Source organism: Anolis sagrei, chromosome 3, assembly GCF_037176765.1.
Source record: "Anolis sagrei isolate rAnoSag1 chromosome 3, rAnoSag1.mat, whole genome shotgun sequence".
NCBI lineage: Eukaryota > Metazoa > Chordata > Lepidosauria > Squamata > Dactyloidae > Anolis > Anolis sagrei.
This window is the reverse complement of record NC_090023.1, coordinates 214,153,103-214,172,210: the sequence shown is the minus strand read 5'-3', so window position 1 is coordinate 214,172,210 and position 19,108 is coordinate 214,153,103. Positions and strand designations below refer to the sequence as shown.

The following is a 19,108-nucleotide window of genomic DNA, read 5'->3' as shown; positions in this document are numbered from 1 at the left end:
TTACCTGTCCCTGATTGTTTCCTCTCTGGAGTTTCCCTGTGTTGAAGTGTTGCTTTACTGTTATAATTTTAGACTTTTTTTTAAATACTGGTAGACAACAGTTTCTCCTACCCTGGACCTTCCACAGATAAACCCCACTTTCCTAGTTTTCAGCAGTCCTCACAACCTCTGAGGATGCCTGCCATAGATGCGAGCAAAACATCAGGAGAGAATGCTTCTAGAACATGGCCATATAGCCCAAAAAACCTACAACAACCCACCTTACAGAGTTGCTGTGAGTTTTCCGGGCTGTATGGTCGTGTTCCAGAAGCACTGTCTCCTGACATTTCGCCTGCATCTATGGCCATACAGCCCGAAAAACTTACAACAACCCAGTGATTCCAAGGTGATAGTATGATAGCTGGGTCCGGAAGCTCCAAGCCATACGGAGATGCCGCAAAGGTGGCTGTGAATAAGAGAAGAGAGGGAGCAGAGTGAGAGTGGGGAGAGCGAAGGAAGGACGCTTAGGGTAAGGGTTAGGGCAAGGGTTAGGGTTACGATTAGGGTAAGGGTTAGGGTTTTGGTTAGGATATGGTTTAGGGTAAGGGTTAGGGTAAGGGTTAGGGTTTTGGTTTGAGTTAGCGTAAGGGTTAGGATAAGGGTTAGGGTAAGGTTTAGGGTTTGGGTTTGGGTTAGGGTTACAGTTAGGGTAAGAGTTAGTGGTTACGGTCAGGGTACGGTTTAGGGTTAGGGTAAGGTTTAGGGTTAGGGTTAGGGTAAGAGTAAAGGTTATGGTTAGGGTAATAGTTAGGAGTTACGGTCAGGGTACGGGACGAGGCCAGTTTAGGGTAAGGTTTAGGGGTAGGGTTACGGGTAGGGTAAGGGTTAGGGTTTATGGTTAGGCTTACAGTAGAGTTCAGGGTGAGGGTAAGGGTTAGGGCAACGGTTTCACCATTAATGAATTCTTACATTCCTTCTATATTATCTGTCTCCGGTCTCGCTTACATTAGCTAAGCCTCTCTTGCGCAAACAGCGCTCCCGTAACGCTCGGCGCTTCCTGGCCCAGCTATCATACTATTACCTGATTCCGACCATGAAAGCCTTCGACAAGACCCTGCAAGGTGGATGTGGATGCGCTAGAAGCCCGGAGCTCTTCCCCTCGCTGTTGCTCCTGCGCCAGAGCCCCCGCTTTTCCGCAGCGCGGACGGAGGCCCCGCCCCCTGCCTTGAAAAGCGGGGGCGCGCGAGGGGCGCCTCTCCAGACGCCTCCAGGATGAGCTTCGGGTCGGACGCGCACTACCTGTCCTCCTCCTCCTCGGTCTCCTCCTCCTCCTACCGGAAGGTCTTCGGGGAGGGGACCCGCTACTCCTCGCACCGGCTGGGCCTGCCGCGGGGCTATGGCTCTCCCTCGGCAGCGGCGCCGCCCGCCTTGCCCTCTCTCCGCCTGGAGGCGCTGGAGCTGAGCCAGGCCTCGGCGCTGGGCGAGGAGCTCCGCCTGGCGCGCACCAGCGAGAAGGAGCAGCTGCAGGGCCTGAACGACCGCTTTGCGGGCTACATCGAGAAGGTGCGGCAGCTGGAGCAGCGCAACCGGGCGCTGGAGGCCGAGCTGGGCGCCGCCCGTCAGCGCGCCGCCGAGCATCCCCGCCTGGCCGAGCTCTTCCAGGCCGAGCTGCGGGAGGCGCGGGCGCGGCTGGAGGGCTGCGAGGCGGCGCGGGCGGAGGCGGCGCTGGAGCGGGAGCGCCTGGCCGAGGAGGCGGAGCGGCTGCGGGCGGCGGGCGAGGCGGAGGCGCGGGCGCGGGCCGAGGCGGAGGCGGCGCTGCGGACCCGGCAGCGGGAGAGCGAGGGCTCCGCCTTGGCCCGCCAGGCCCTGGAGCGCAAGCTGGAGGCGCTGCTGGACGAGCTGGCCTTCGTGCGCCAGGCCCACGCCGAGGAGCTGGCCGAGCTGCAGCGCCCGCCGCCCGCCCCGGAGCCCGCCCACGCCCACCCCCCGCGCCCCGAGCTGGCCTCCGCCCTCAAGGAGCTCCGCGTCCAGTACGAGGGCCTGGCCGCCCGCAACCTCCAGGCCGCCGAGGAGTGGTTCCGCGGCAAGTGCGCCACCCTCAGCCAGCAGGCCGCACGGGGCGCAGAGGCCGTCCGCGCCAGCCGCGACGAGGCCGGCGAGTACCGCCGACAGCTCCAGGCCCGCAGCCTCGAGGCCGAGAGCCTCCGCGGAGCCAATGAGGCCCTCGAGAGGCAGCTCCACGACGCCGAGGAGAGGCACCACGCCGAGGCCCTGGGCCTCCAGGTGAAGCCCCGCGGGGGAGGGGGGAGAGCAGTGCATTCTGCCATCATCATCATCATCATCATCATCATCATCATCATCAGGGCAGGGGGTTGGGTGTCATGGCCCCCACCTCAAGGGCAATACAGGGCTGACCAGGTTGATGCTCTGTCTACATAAGGTGGAGCTGAGGGACACCCCACAACATCTGGAAGGTCAACCTCCAGCCTTATAGTCTCACTCTATCATTAGGGCAGGGGGTTAGTTTCATGGCCCCCACCTCAAGGGCAACAAAGGGCTGACCAGATTGATAGTCCGCATAAGGTGGAGCCGAGGGACACTCCATAACATCTGGAAGGTCAATCTCCATCTTTTGCACAGAGCTGTATAATCTCATTCTGCCATCATCAAGGAAAGGGGTTTGGTTTCATGGCCCCCACCTCAAGGGCAAAAGAGGGCTCGCTAGGTTGATGCTCAGTCTGCATAAGGTGGAGCCAAAGGACACTCCACAACATCTGGGAGGTTAATCTTCATCCTCTGCACTCTACCATATCATCATCAGGGCAGGGGGTTGGGTGTCATGGCTCCCACCTCAGACAGAAGAGGGCTCACCAGGTTGATGCTCGGTCTGCATAAGATGAAGCCAGAGGACACAACATCTGGAAGGTCAATCTCCATCCCCTGCACTCTGCCATCATCATCAGGGCAAGGGGTTGGATGTCATGGCCCCCACCTCAAGGGTAGAAGAGGGCTCACCAGGTTGATGCTTAGTCCCCATAAGGTGGAGCTGAAGGACATTCTACAATATCTGGAAGGTCAGTCTCCATCCTCTGCACTCTGCCATCATCATCATCATCAGGGCAGGGGGTTGGGTGTCATGGCCCCTACCTCAAGGGCAGGAGAGGGCTATCCAGGCTAATGCCAAGGCTGCATAAGGTTGAGCTGAAGGACACTCCACAACATCTGAAAGGTCAGTCTCCATCCTGAGCAAACGAAGGCTCCCCAGATATTTTGGACTTCAACTCTCACAATTGTGGGAGTCAAAGCCCAAAACACCTGGAGGGCCGAAATTTGCCCGTGCCTGCTTATAGTTGCATTGTCATCATCACCATCATGGTGGCAGGGGGTTGGACTCCATGTTCCTTGTGAGCTCTTCCAGCTCTATGATCCAAGGCTGGATCTCCCCAGTATGTCTACTGTCCCCGCTTCTCCCCAAAGGCAATAGACAGCTCACCAGGCTGATGCTCAGTCTGCGTAAGGTGGAACTGAAAGACACTCCACAACATCTGGCAGGTCAATCTCCATCCTCTGCACTGAGTTTTATAGTCTTAATCTGTTGTCATTGGCATCACCATCATCATCCTGGCAGGGGGTTGGACTCCATGTTCCTTTGTGACCTCTTTCAGATCTATGATCCATGGCCGGATCTCCCCAATATGTCTGCTGCCCACCCCCACCCAAGGGCAGTAGACAGCTCTCCAGACTGGTGCTCAGTCTACATAAGGTTGAACTGAAGGACACTCCACAACATCTGGAAGGTCAATCTCGATCTATACTGAGCCTTGTAGTCTCAATCTGTCATTATCATCATGGCAAGGAGGCGGACTCCAGGGCCCTTTCATCTCTTCCAACTCTGAGATCCAAGGCTGGATCTCCCCAGTATGTCTGCTGCCCCCCCCCCTCCCAGGCAGTAGACAGCTCTCCAGAGTGGTGCTAAGGCTGCAAAAGGTTGAGCTGAAGGACACCACACAACATCTGGAAGATCATTATCTGTCAATATCGCCATCATCATCATCGTGGGGGGGGGGGGTCAGAGTCCACAGCCCTTGTGATCCCTTCAGCTCTATCATCCAAGGATGGATCTCCCCAGTATGTCTACTGCCAAACATCCATTGCCCACCCATGAGCAAAATGTGGTTTCACAGGTCTTGCTAGGTGGAATCTTCTGCACAATACTTTACAGTCCCAAGCAATCTGCCTTAATATCATGAATGCATCAGATCCCATCTTAGTCCTTGAATTGGAGGCTTTCAATGAATTCTATTGGCTATATTTCAGAGGAAGGAACTGGCAAAACACCTCTGAGTTGCCTAACAAAATCCTGTGGCATTCATGAGGCCCCCATAAGTCAACTTGAAGGCACACATGAGCATGCACACACATCCTACACAGAAGGGCCTACATTAAAATAATAGAAGTTTAGATTCAAAAGAGATTACCCAGTCCAAGACGGTACCATGCAGAAATCAAACCATTCCCAATGGATGGCCATTCAGCCACTTGAAAACCCCTTTTCTTTTCTATTCCCAACAAGCAACACAAAGTTCAGTGGTGAGAGAACAGTGACCTGTTTTAAGAACACATTTGCCAAGCACAATGTGATCACTTGGATTAAAATCTGGATTTTCTTTGTCTGAAAAACTGTTTGAGAATTGCATTTCTTGAGCTTTACTGCCAATCACTGTAGAAAAATACAGAGAAAGCTGAAGCACCGGTTTGGCATCTATTGTTGGGCCAGTCTGTTTGCAGCCCATATGCTCCTTATCTGTACTGCCAGGGTAGGTATGCATATTTCATTCAGTGCAGAATTTAGGGCCTTTAGGAATCTGAAAGCAGGTTTGTGCACTTTTCTCTTTCCCCTCTGAATTGCTTTTGTGCTGGTTTCACTAGGAATAACTGTCCCTTGGGGCCTGCATTTACCCATTATGATGGCTTAATGTGATCGCAACAACGGGCCTGTATTTTAAAAAGGATATTGTCAGCTTTGGACTATCACTGTCTCATACAAGTACATTGTAAATCCTTCCTTTGCCCCACTGAAAAGGAGTTGCCTGCACAGCCTGAAACACAGCTTAAAGATGGAGAAAATGTCCCTGTCCATGGTGCTGAATAATAGATACTACTTGTTTTATGCTTTAGCACAGTGGTTCTCAACCTGGGGTCCCCAGATGTTTTTGGCCTACAACTCCCAGAAATCTCAGCCAGTTTATCAGCTGTTAGGATTTCTGGGAGTTGTAGGCCAAAAACATCTGGGGACCTCAGGTTGAGAACCACTGCTTTAGCAGATCCCTGCTTAATTTGTTTGTACATGGGACCTGCAGTGCACTTTGTCAGTGCAGAAAGCTCCTCCTCAGGGTTTCAGCTACCCAGTCCGTGGTGCTATCTTCCAGAAAATGTGATATTGATTCCCTAATTTCCCTTATTTTTCCCTGCTCATCTGTCAATATTTCGTTGTTCTGGTCACATCAGCTGTCCCCCGTCCCCCCCCCCCCCACTAAATTGGGTCCTTGGTATCTGCTGGAGTTTGATTCCAGGACAAGGAACCATGGTGGCGCAATGGATTAAATCCTTGTGCCAACTGAACTGCTGACCTGGAGGTCGGTGGTTCAAATCCGCAAGATGGGGTGAGCTCCTGTCTGTTAGCTCCAGCTTCCCATGTGAGGACATGAGAGAAGCCTCCCACAGGATAGTAAACATCTGGGCATCTCCTGGGCAACATCCTTGCAGATGTCCAATGCTCTCACACCAGAAACAACTTGCAGTTTCTCAAGTCGCTTCTGAAACGAAAAAAAAAATCCAGAACACCTGTGGATACCAAAATCCATAGATGCTCAAACTCCATTATACAATGGCATGGTTAAATACCTTGTATGAAATGGTAAAATTAAGGTTTGAATTTAAAAAAAATTTTTTTGGGGGGGGGGGAGGTATTTACAAGCTGCGAATGGCTGAATCTATGAATATGAAGAGCCAATTATTAGTAGCAGTCTGATAACACTTTGTTACTGCTCCATTCTGTGCAGTCTTGGATTTGTCATTTTCATGGGATATTTAGAATTCTCAGCCAAATAACTCAAGTACCTCACAAACTACAAGTCCTAAGAGTACTTAAATTACAGCTGTGGGAGTTGAGGTGGTATCAAACGCATTAATGTTGCATATATTTTGCTTAGGTATTGTTGCATGGCTGTTCCTTCTTCTTACATGGATGTTAATGATTGTGACTACAGTTTAAAAATTTAGACATTTTAACACCCCCTCAGGTCATCTGGACTGCCACAGCAGCTTACAACAACAACAACAACGTTTATTTATATCCCTCCTCCTCTCCCCAGAGTACTTGGGGCAGCTTACAACGTAAATAATACAATAAGTGCAATACAATAAGATACATAAAATGGAATAAACAATTAATAACATGTCCAGTCAATATAAATATAAAATACTTACTTACTTAGGTGATCCCTCATAGCCCGAGGATGATGGTCCTCTAAGTGTAGTGTCTTGGCAGTGGGTTTGTAGGTGGCTGTGAAGTCCTATTCCTGATCCATATGTTCTCCTGCAGTGAGGACATTGGTTTCCAGTTGGAAGGCAGTCCTGGACAGGGTTGGCTTGACGTGCCTTTCTCTTGGCACGTTTCCCCTTTCGCCCTCCATTCGTGCCTCTTTAAATTTTGCAGCACTACTGATCACAGCTGACCTCCAGTTAGAGCGCTCAAGGGCCAGGGCTTCCCAGTTCTCAGTGTCTATGCCACAGCTTTTAAGGTTTGCTTTAAGCCCATCTTTAAATCTCTTTTCCTGTCCACCGACATTATGTTTCCTGTTCTTGAGTTAGTATAGTAACTGCTTTGGGAGATGGTGGTTGGGCATTTGGACAATGTGGCCAGTCCATACAAAATACAGCACAATCAAGTAACAAAAATTAACAATAAAATTATGAACATTAGATTAAAAGCACAGTTATTCTAATACCAGTAAAACAGAGCAAACAGAAAAGCAGCATGAAAGACAAAAGGAGAGGAGGATTGGGATTAGCTGGTCACTTTAGAGAGAACATTCTGAAATTGAGGTGTCATAAACAAAAAAGGCCTTATCGCTGCTCACTTGTCTTCTGATGGTGTGGAGGCCAGAGAAGGGCCTCTAAAGGGAGCCATAATACTAAGGTAGTGTTAAATACTCATAGAAGAGGACTTGTTCTGCGTGTACGGTCTGGAGATTAATTTTACCCAAGTTTTGCACAGGAATTATTGAGAGAGATTTTCTGACTCCATTTCACCACCCACCCAGTGTTTTCTAGCTTTGTTCCCTATTGATGTGGAGCTGTAGTCCAAAATATTTGGAAAGCACAAAGCTTGGTAATACTGCACTACACTTTACACACCAGTTTTCCTTGAAATCATTTGATGTACACAAAAAAACTATTTTTGTACAATGCATGAATGGTTTTAGAGTTTGCATTGTGCATGTATAGCACTGAACTGTCAGCGATGATAATTACAGGAACAACTAGTGAGGGTTTCCATTCAAATGTTAATTGCATTGCAGAGAGGGGGAAAGTGAAATATTTTTTTTTGTACAAATAATTAGCAGTTGATAAATTACATTGCTTTTTTTTGGGCATCAGCCATGCCTGTTTTCATTCAAATGATTAGAAATCGTGGTCTGTTATATAAGCAAATAATTCCTGTCTTTTGATTAATATTGTGAATATGCTCCAGTGTAATTCAATATTCCATTGTAATTGGGACCAAAGAGACTACAGAGTAGTCATTTAAATATTATAATCTTAATGCTTTGTGAAAAGCACTTGGAAGAACAGCAGATATTTAGAATAACATAAAGCTGATTTATCCTGTATTCCTGAAACTGAACTAATTATAAAATTATGCACTTATAAAATGATGGAATATTAAATACATAGTATTTTGATTTTAGTTCCATCCGTTTGATGTTAAAGCACATTAATTTCTATGGATTGAACTAGAGAGTTTAATAAAATAGTTTAAAGACTGCAGAGAGCATTTCACAAAAAAAAACCTCACCATTTTTGTGTGTGTGTGAGGATTGACTTGAGAAACTGCAAGTTGCTTCTGATGTGAGAAAATTGGCCATCCACAAGGATGTTGCCCAGGGGACGCTTGGATGTTTTACCATTTTGTGGGAGGCTTCTCTCATGTCCCCACATGAGAAGCTGGAACTGACATATGGGAGCTCACCCCACTCCCTGGATTCGAACCACCAACCTTTCGGTCAGCAGTCCTGCTAGTACAAGAGTTTAACCCATTGTGCCACTGGGGGACAAAAACCAATATAGGGTATGAACTGTTACAAGAAAATTATTCTCCTAATTATAAAATTTCAAAGTTTAAAGGTTATACATAATTTACATCTTATACCCTATACAGATGTACATTTTATATAAATTTGTATCTTTGGTAGCTAATGCTAGCATCAAGGATAGCAGCAATTTGATGCTTTGGTTCTGCAATGTATTTCACTTCTTTTCCCTCTGTATGAAGCACTAGTGTATATCCTCTTGGAAAGCAACATCTACAGGCCAAACAAACCAGCCACCTCCCTTTGCTTCCTTAGGCTGCTCATTAAACTTTTATATTCCCCAAATGTACAATAGAAGTGCTTATGTCATGTTATGTAAGGGGTGTTCTTCAGTTCATGAAGCTCAAGTGTTCCTAATCATTGCTTCTTTAAGGAAAATAAGGATACTAAGAGGCAGAAATAGCATTAAAAGAATAGATTCCCACACCAAAAAGAAGAAAAGCAGTTCAGTATGATTCAACAAACATTTTATTCAAAATAGTATGAATATGTGAAATGAAATTTGAATCTTCTAGAGACCAATTTAAGGTGCTTTCCAAAATGCATCCAGAGATGACTTTTCTTTCCCTAGCCCTCACTTTTCTTACTATTTTCCATTTTTGTGACCCTTCCAACAAGCTGTGGGGCAGCTGGTGATGTAGGGTGATCTGCTCTCCTGTTCTCTGGGACTTTTTTTTTTGTTCATGCAGTAGAATTGGCAAGAGAGGAAATCTGCTCTTCCCTAGCAAAAGCTTTGTTTATTGTATTGTTCACTGCAGATACGTTGCTGCAGCCCGATACTTAAAAATCTGTGTCTTTCCACTCCTTAACTATCTTCCCAATGCCAATGGGTTGAGTTACTTTTTGTGGTCACATATATTTTAATTGGAATTTCAGTTTGTCTGGTGATTAACGTATTTTCATCCTAATTGGTGAAACTGCTCAGCTATGTTGTTGGCATTTAAATATTGTCATTTCCATTTTCCATCTCTTTGTGTTGTAGGACAACGTCAATCAGCTGGAGAGTGAACTGAGGGAAACCAAGAGTGAAATGGCTCGGCACCTGAGGGAATATCAAGATTTACTCAATGTCAAGATGGCACTGGATATAGAGATAGCAGCATACAGGTAACAGTAGCTATCAAAGACCTGGTATGGCTATTTAAACTGTGGGAAACCAAATTAAAGTCCATGTGGTTATGTACTGTCCTGTGGGTTTGGTGGGAGTTACTTTATCAGAAAAGGTAGTTGGCAAAATGGAATAAGAAAGAGCGTCGTATAACTTCTAGGTAGACGTTTTTGAATCAAATTGAGATTCTTGTGCTTGAAGACTAGCAAATCTATTGCACCACAGACTTTTCTGACTTACAACATAATAGATATTTAAGGAGCTAAAAGGCTATTGTGCAATAGCTATCTCACTGGAGGCAGCTCTTACTGGTAGAGGTTGAGTACCAGTGGAGGAATTATTTGAGACTTTGTTATGCCATTACAAGTTGTGCTGTGTTACACAGAGTCTTTCTTTCTTTCTTTCCTCTTAAAAGGAAAAAAGAATGAAAGAAAATAACACATTTATAGAGTGGACAGCATTTGAGATGATTCATTTGATGTCTGTGACACTAGATCTTCACATATCTTAACCTCCTTGCCCTTCATTATGACTTTATTTGTCATGATTCCTCAGAACTATTTTACTGGCTTCTTTGTGCACTAGGCTCCAAAGAGACCCAACTGTCTAGTTCAGTATTTCTCAGCCTTGCTAATGCCGTGAGCCTTTAATACACTTCCTCATGTTGTGGTGACCCGCAACCATACAATTATTTTCATTACTACTTCATAATTGTAATTTTGCTACTGTTATGAATTGTAATGTAAATATCCGATATGCAGGATGTATTTTCATTCACTGGACCAAATTTGGCATGAATACCCAATACACCCCAATTTGAAAATGGTGGGATGGGGGTGGGGATTGTTTTTGTCATTTGGGAGTTGTAGTTGCTGGGATTTATAGTTAACCTACAATCAAAGAGCATTCTGTACTCCACCAACGATGGAATTGAACCAAACTTGGCACACAGAAATCCCATGACCAAAAGAAAATACTGGAAGGGATTGGTGGGCATTGACCTTGAGTTTTGGAGTTGTATTTCACCTACATCCAGAGAGCACTGTGGACTCAAACAATGATGAATCAGGAACAAGCTTGGCACAAATACTCAATATGCCCAAATGTGATATCTGGTGGAGTTTGGGGAAAATAGACTTGACATTTGGGAGTTGTAGTTGCTGGGATTTATAGTTCACCTACAATCAAATATCATTCTGAACCCCACGATAGACTTGGGCCAAACTTCCCACACAGAACCCCCATGACCAACAGAAAATACTGTGTTTCTGATGGTCTTTGGCAACCCCTCTGACACTCCCTCACAACCCCTTCCCAGGGGTCCTGACCCCCAAGTTGCGAAACGCTGGTCTAGCTGCATATCATGCCACCAAAATGCATATTGATATATTGTATCCTAACTCATAAATCTAGTAAAAATTGCTCAATTTCGTCAGATATTTCTAAGCTGTTCAAACATGTAACTGATATGATTTTAAAAATACAACTACAACACCTTTTTATCTTAAGCTCTGTTTAGTGGTGTTGAAATTCCACATGGGTTTTTAGATTCTACTGATCATCCCTGTTTTATTGTAGTACTTTTTTCTTTACCTGAATGGTCTAATAATCAGTTATTTATTTATTTACAGTATTTATATACTGCTTTTCTCACCTCTAGGAGGATTCAATGCGGGTTACACATAGATAATGGCAAAAATTCAATGCCTTACAACTACAATAGTAAAACCACACTTTAAACATAAATCATATTAAAAACAGTACATCACCAAATATCAAAACAGTTATTAAAACCATAAAACAATCTCATCAGTCGAGTCGCCGTTCCAGTCCTTGTCCCACTAAAAGCTGCATACATCTATTGTCCGAAGGCCTGGTCCCAGAACCATGATTTTAATTTTTTTCTAAAGGTCAGGAGCGAGGGAGCAGATCTTACCTCCTTTGGGAGTGTGTTCCATAGGCAGGGGGCCACAGCCGAGAAGGCCCTGCTCCTCGTCCCTGTCAGATGATGTAGAACTACAGCATTATGAAGAAAGGATACCTCACAGTCTCTTTCATTTTGGCTTCAGACAGTTACATTGCCACTACATATCTATACTCACCTATGTATGAATAAGCTCAATTGAATTTAATGGAATTTAGTTCTAAATATCCATGTTTGTTGTTATTTATTTGCCATATTTATATCCCGCTCTTCTCAACCCCAAAGGGGTTGCAGAGCGATGAGTGCATAAGTTGCATATAACTTTTTTTTATCATGAATGATAAAGTATTTTATGAATATGGTTTAATTTGGAGCAAATACCATAAATCATAATAATGATCTCTTCTTCTATTTATCTTATAGGAAACTGTTGGAAGGTGAAGAGACACGTTTTAGCACTTCCAGCATCAACATGAATCCTATTTCCAACCCTATTTATTCCTTCCAACCTAGGTTCTTCAGTTCATCTGTAGTTAGTAGTTCTAAAATGTCCTCCACTCTTTCTTCTAAGAAAGAGGAGAAAGAAGAGGCTAGGCTGGCCTCAAAAATGTCATCCAGCCAAGGAGGGGAAGCCTTTGCTGAAGTGATTGAGGAAACCATAACATCCACTAAGAAAACTGAAAGAACAAATCTGGAAGAAGGGAACATGGCAACCCCCAAAATATAACCTGTTTATAGGTTTATATAAGTATAGTTAGCCTTTAAGGGGGAACAATACAGCTCTTAGACTTCTAAATTTCCTCTACCCAAAGGTGCTTACCCTTTTGTGTACACATAATATTCTGAAGTTCTGCATCACTAGACTAATTCAGTAGGCTCTCCACATTAATGGATTCAGACAGATGGGTTGGAGTCTGAAAGCTTAGCATGGAAAAGCTCTGACAAGAATCTACCGGTAATTGGCAAATAACATACTTGTATAATAGCCAGAGCTCACAATTTCTAAATTGAGTAGAGTGAGATTCCAAAATGGCTCCGAGCCAGATGATAAAACACATTTACTGCCCATCTTAATGTCTCAGAGCTTCTTCATACTTCTGATATCCCCGAATTTGCCATCCACTCTCAACTGAAAAGTAAGCACAGCATTTGATGGTATCATTGGATAATGTCAACTTATGAAGAAGTGCAGTTTCATTTCCATCACTTGCCTCTTCAGACAAAGAATTCATGGATAGGTTGCTGTGAGTTTTCCAGGCTGTATGGCCATGTTCTAGAAGCATTCTCTCCTGACATTTTGCCTACATCTATGGCAGGCATCCTCACAGGTTGAGGGGTCTGTTGTTGAGGAGTCAATACTTCTGGAATATGACCATACAGCATGGAAAACTCACAGTAACCCATTGATTCCAGCCATGAAAGCCTTTGACAATTCATGGATAACTGAATGCTGCTTTACTTGCTTCCCAGTCTTTGGGGAATATTGTGCCAGATGGTTTTTGCTTGCCTTGCTATTCCATCTGTGTATTTTATAAAGAAGCACAATGCATATAGAAACTTGGCACAATCAGCTTCCAATGTGTGAGCTTGTTTAGGAAGATGGGATGTATAGCACACCGCACAAATCAGTCAGATCAAGGTTGTTCAATTGATGCATAAGGAAGTTTGTGTTTAGCTGCTATTAAAATGTCATGAAGAAGCACTTAATACATTTTCCCTATCCTGGGATTGTTCCCAGTTATTTGATCAAGCTAAGTCTAGTGTATTCTTCCCCTTTAAAAAAAGTCTATATGATCAAATCATTAGAACTCTGATTAGAAAGGTGCATGTCCAGCCATTTCTGTGATTACCCGTGGACCACTGTTCTCACCATTTCTTGTGCCATATTAGCAATTACGTAGACTCAATAGTGCCAGCTATTGAAGAATTAAAGGTCACACGTATGCTGTAACTAGATTTTAGTCATAGCTGCCTATAAAAACATGGCTAAAAGAAAAAGGTTCACGCTCTTGAATTATCTGGAAGCACAGAGTCTTGTTGTTGTTTCAAAAGTAGAGACACCTGCTACTTCCTATAGCTATACTCCACAATTTGAAATCATAAATAGCCCTGCTTTTGATTCACAAATAGAAAAAGGAGTGTAGATTATACCAGCTGCTTATTTCTTTGTTATTGAAAGCAATAGTGTTTCTATGTGCTATACTGATATAAGGTTTGTTAAAAGATTTTTCTGTAATGTATTTTCTTAAATACATTCACTGGCGCATGTTAAGCTCACTAGTGAATCATAGTTGCTCTTCTGACCTTTTTTCTGATAGGTTAAATGGGGCACATTTGTTTGGCTGTGCTGGCCAGACTTGGAAGTAATGCAGCTGAATGCACACCTAAACACACACAAATCACTTCTGTTTGATAAACAACTGGTGCTGTAGACTGCTAAGTAGAATTCTGATCTTTTCCAAAAAGAGTAATCACTGGGAGGGAAAGATTCACACCTTGTCTCTTCCCCGACATCCAAAAAGAAGAGTTCTGATACAGTAGAATCCTATTTACCACCTTGGTCTCCCAGTCTTCAGGATACATCTTCAGTCTTATCATTTGAATATGTGCCAAGTTTTATATAAAATTTACTAACGTAGATTTTATTTCAATGCCTTAAATTTGCCAGCAAAATTGCTTTCTGCAGAAGCTGAAGACTGTGTGTAATGTGAAGTGTTTGTACTGATGCATTCTGCCACAACATTTGAGAACACAAAACCATTATGTGTTATCCATGTGACTGCAATAGTTCCCTGAACTAAGAGAAAGTGTTTGCTCATATTCTTTCCTCCTCTTCTGTAAGGCACAAATAAATAAAAGATTATATAACTTTAAGAAACCTGTTTATCCTTTGTGATATTTTGACTTTAAATTTTCGATGCTGATCATTTTAACATTAGTTATCTTCAGGCAAAGCCACATATGATGCATGGTCAAAAATAAAGGGTTGGGTTGGTAAGCCCTAATTGAGTGCCAAAAACAATCCTCTCCCTAAAAACATCATAAGGGCCACCTAAAAGATGTGATGGTTCCTACACTACAGCATCCTGCAGCTATTACTTTCAGGATAAATAATGTAATTATTTGTTTAGTACTACAGTTGGATGAGCTGTAATATTTTTAAAAGGAATGAAGTTTTAGCAAATAATGAATAGAAAGACTACAAATGACTTTTTGGCGTCTTTAGGTAAAGGTTTTCCCCTGTCATTCAGTCTAGCCATGTCTAGTCATGTCCAATTCAATTCCATTTGTAAGCCAAAGAGCCAGCGTTGTCCGTAGACACGTTCAAGGTCATGTGGCTGGCATGACTGCATGGAGCGCCATTACCTTCCCACCGGAGCGATACCTACTCACATTTGCATGTTTTCAAACTGCTAGGTTGGCAGAAGCTGGGGCTAATAGCGGGAGCTCATGCCGCTCTCCAGATTCGAACCTGCGACCTTTTGGTTAGCAAGTTCAGCAGCTCAGCGGTTTAACCCACTGTGTCACCAGGGGTTCCTTTTGGCACCTTTAACAACCCCATATTTTAAAAGGAAATTCAAGTTAGCTATTTCTGACATTTGAATATTGAAATAATCTGATTTGCATCAGAAAAGGAATGAAACTGGTCCATTGCAACTGTCTTTATTTAGTTGATTTGAAGATCTGTTGTAGTCATACCTCCTGATAATTTAGTCCCTCTTCCAACTTTAGCTGAGCTTCATTACCATGTTTGACACTTGACTGCTTTGGGGCACTTTGTCAATTTTGGAGCAGACAACTTTGGAGTTTCTGCTCTCTGTGCCTTTGTTCCCTGCTGTGTAATGTTCTTTCTCTTCTTTGTATGTGAGATCTCTTTTGTCACTTTGCAGCTATTTTCTGCTTATACAACCCGACAGGCTGAGAAGCTGTCAAATTATGCTATCATCTTGCCCCTTTGGGAAAGTCAAAGCACTTGATTGCGTACACCAGCTGATTCACTCATCTAGCACAAAGTCTAAAACAACTTATCTTATGTTGTGTGCGAATGTTTACTTGTTGAAATACATAGATTCAAGAGACCACAGTTAAACCCCTGTCCATGCAGGAAAACACAATTAATGCACTCCCGACAGATGGCTACCCAAACTTTAAAAACCTCCATAGAAGGAAAGTCCTCTACTTGAAAATACCCAACTTCAAAATAGTGAAAAATCATGTTTCCAGACTACAATACCTTGAAGGAATATTTGCCTTGTTCATATTTTGTTGGAATACAACTTGGATTGAAATTGATATAATTAGTGTTGACACCCAATGTGAAGGTGTGTAGGTTTTTTTTTTTACTTTGCCACACATTATATAAACAAAACCTGGTGCTGGGTTGCATAGATATTTGTGCCTGAATTCATATTTGATGTAGAACTCACAGAAATAACAGCTATGAGTTCTTTTGGGCAAGAACTCATAGTTTTAGCTGTTTAAAATTCTTGGCCTGCTGAGAGATGAACCTTCAGCCTAGTGCCAGGCAGAACCTTTTATCCAGATTTGCCCCTGCATTTGGCTTCATCTATTTGCCTTCCATCCTGACAAAGCAAAACCACCCCCAGAATATGGTGCTGTTACTACCATGATTCACCATGGGAATGTTCTGAGGGATACACTGCTTTGCACCACACACTGAATCTTCTAGCAAGGTCAACAATTCGGTTTTAATATAGTTATACAAAATCCCATTTTCCCACGTGCTTGCTGTCTCCCACATCTTATGCAAATTTCAAATGGGATTTTATGGCGTTTGCTCAAGCAATTGCTTTCTTCTTGCTACTTCCATAAAGCTCTGTTTTGTGAAACAATCATGTGATATCTGTCCTATGGACAATTACTCCCATCTTAGCTGTAGATCTCTCCAGTTTCTTCTGAGTTACCACTCCACTCCTGAGTGCTTCTTTGACTAATGTCCTCTTTACACATGACTAGGTTTTGATAGATTGTCTTTTCTAAGCCCAAGTGAAGTTAGCCATATTTCTTTCATTATTGTAATAATGGTTATGGAGGAAGCTGGGAGGAAGGTGGTAAGAGAGATGTGTGAGTTCAGCAATGTGTGAGTTAAAGAATGATATATAAATGTTATCTGAGGGAGCTGTAACAGAAAGCCTATCCAGAATGGTTATTTATTTAAAATGAAATCTTGAAATAAGGTTTTCCCTTCACTGCCAGAGCCCATTTTGTACAAAAGGCACATAGAGACACAGTAAAATATATTTTTCCTTAAGATAACCTGGTTGTGAATTGAGATGAAGAGTCAAAGTGGGAAATGTTGGGTAACAAGAAAAGATGTGCCATATGCAGACTCTTTTCTTACTTAGGAAGCTTTCAACAGTATCACAGATGAAACAACGCCATGAATCATCAATAGAACCTCTCCTGCCCCCATTTAGCTAAAAAGCATGTTTTAGGCAGTATCTTTAGGATACAACACAGAAAAACACAGTGCAGTATCCGCCTCTCTGCATTATTATCGTCAGCCACAAAATTATAGCATTAGTCAAGCTGAATAAAAAGAGCAAGGAAAGGAAAATGTTAAGAGCTTGTAAGAGAAGGAGACTGAGTCATTCTGCAGCTGTTTAAAGATTTATATATCTGCAGCATCTCTCTGCCCTGAAATTATGGCAGGCTCAAGTAAGAATTCTAAAAAAGCACGGGCTAATGTTTCAGCAATATATTTCTCTGTAGCATAGATAATGCAATATTATATTACGAGGCTTCATTATCACATAGTATTGATTGATAAGGAATGCTTGAACTAAAACTCCAGTGAAAACTGAGTCCCTGTAAAGCGATAAATGAAGTACATTTTGATTCTAAAATCAGTAGCACAGTTCTCTTGAGAATGATCTTTCAGCTCCTGTAGAATTGGATTGTAAAAATAAAATGTATCACTAAGAATTTCCCAACATCTTGTTTATTTCAAACCATTTTAAATTCAGACTCCTCTTCAGAATGCAAAAAAAATCAACCAGCCTTGCTAGTTTGTTCTACGGGAGACATGAGGAAAAAAATTGGATTTCACAACGGTGACCAATACACACCACACAATATTTGAAAGCTCCTCTGCTGGAGTATATTCACAAAGTGGGAAAAGCAAGACGTTCATGTCTACTGTTTCATAAACACGAATTGTGAAAAAAAGGTTACAGCTAAGGTGAACCAATCAACAATTTCCTGAGTCCTCTTGGATCAGACCAAAGCTCCCTATAGCCCTGCATCCTCACTTTAACAGTAGCCAGTGCTCAAATGCCAGTTATAAGACGACAACTCACACTCATTAGGAAATGGCATTCCAAGACTGAAACATAACTGGATTTTCCATGAAGCAATCAGTTAGTAGTAATTTGATTGAATATTATGATTAAGTTAATCACATCTGGTGAGAGTTCTGCTAAACATAACATATGCAAAGCAAGATAAAATTCTAATGAAGAAAACATGATAATTGGAGGAAGAAACTCCAATAATTTCAAATATGCAGATGACATCATACTTCTAGCACACTGGTTCTCAACCTGTGGTTCCCCAGGTGTTTTTGCCTACAACACCCAGAAATCCTAGCCAGTTTACCAACTGTTCTAGCAGAAAATAGTGAAAACTTGGAACAATTACTGAAGAAAATCAAGGGAAAAAGTATAAAAACAGGCTTACAGAAGTACCACAAGAGTACAATCCAAGATGACTAAATTGAGACTATTATATTTTGGCCATATCACAAAAAAACATGACTCACTAAAAAAGGCAGAACTGCTTGGTAAGGATGAAGGCAGCGGGACAAGATAAAGACTGCATTACAGATGGATACACTCAAGAAAGCCACGGCCCTAAACTGTTAATGATAGGTGACTTGGAGGACTCTGGTTTGTGGGGTTGCCATAAGTAGCCATAACATTGCAATACTTAAAATAGCAAAAACGATTCAAACTTGTCTCATCTGTTGATGTTGAAATCTCACAATATTTCAGCTCTTTTATTTTACCAAAAGAAATATCAAATGTTAAAATATTTTCTTCATTCTTATTATTTTAAAATCTGCATTTGCTACAGATCAGCTTAGCATAAGGACACAAATCAAAGAGTAGTTGATGAGAAATGATATGCCAGGCTAACCTACCTGCAGAAACTGCAGGAGGCACTTTTCTAGCAGACTGAACCTAAGACAGTCCAGCCAAAATCAGATGGCAAATAGCTGGCTTCCAAATTTGCATATGGAGAGGTATTTAAATCAGCCTGTACTTGCCAGCTGTCTGTACATATTGAAATGTAGTGTTTCAAGGTTAGAAAATTAACCCCCCTTCAGAAAACAATAACTGCATCTTCTTAAGTGAATAATGCTTGTAAAAGACCTCATGTACGTTTCTGAAATGCAGTATTAATTTTTTGGAAACAAGTTTGGGGAACAAGCAATGGAATTTGAAAAAGAGCATAAGAGTGCTGTAGCAAATCATGGGAATATGTGTCCTTATACTGAGACAGATCATGGGCCCATATAGCCCAGCACGGTCAGCTTTGATCAGTAGCAACTGTTCTATGAGTTTCAGACGTGGTTCTTTCCTATGTAGAACCTCCTGGTCTCCCATCCAACAATTAACTAGAACTTATTGTGCTTCTGAAATCAGATGAAACTGGGTTTCTTCAGGCTAGCAAGGTGATACCATTTAAAAACATTAAACT

The 19,108-nt window shown here is 42.8% G+C and overlaps 1 protein-coding gene across 1 annotated transcript; it reads left to right on the top strand.

The window, feature by feature from the left end:
- The first annotated feature begins 1,190 nt into the window (after nucleotides 1–1,190).
- Nucleotides 1,191–14,264, top strand: INA (internexin neuronal intermediate filament protein alpha). Its single transcript, XM_060768316.2, has 3 exons — nucleotides 1,191–2,262; nucleotides 9,337–9,461; nucleotides 11,810–14,264. Exons 1-3 carry the CDS (start codon nucleotides 1,252–1,254, stop codon nucleotides 12,111–12,113), a joined length of 1,440 nt encoding a protein of 479 aa, XP_060624299.2. The 5' UTR covers nucleotides 1,191–1,251; the 3' UTR covers nucleotides 12,114–14,264.
- The last annotated feature ends 4,844 nt before the right edge of the window (nucleotides 14,265–19,108 follow it).

Coding starts and splice junctions, on each gene's coding strand:
- INA (XM_060768316.2), top strand. CDS start 1,252: ATGAGCTTCGGGTCGGACGCGCACTACCTGTCCTCCTCCTCCTCGGTC. Junction 2,263..9,336: donor CCGAGGCCCTGGGCCTCCAG/GTGAAGCCCCGC, acceptor TTTGTGTTGTAG/GACAACGTCAATCAGCTGGA. Junction 9,462..11,809: donor ATAGAGATAGCAGCATACAG/GTAACAGTAGCT, acceptor TTTATCTTATAG/GAAACTGTTGGAAGGTGAAG.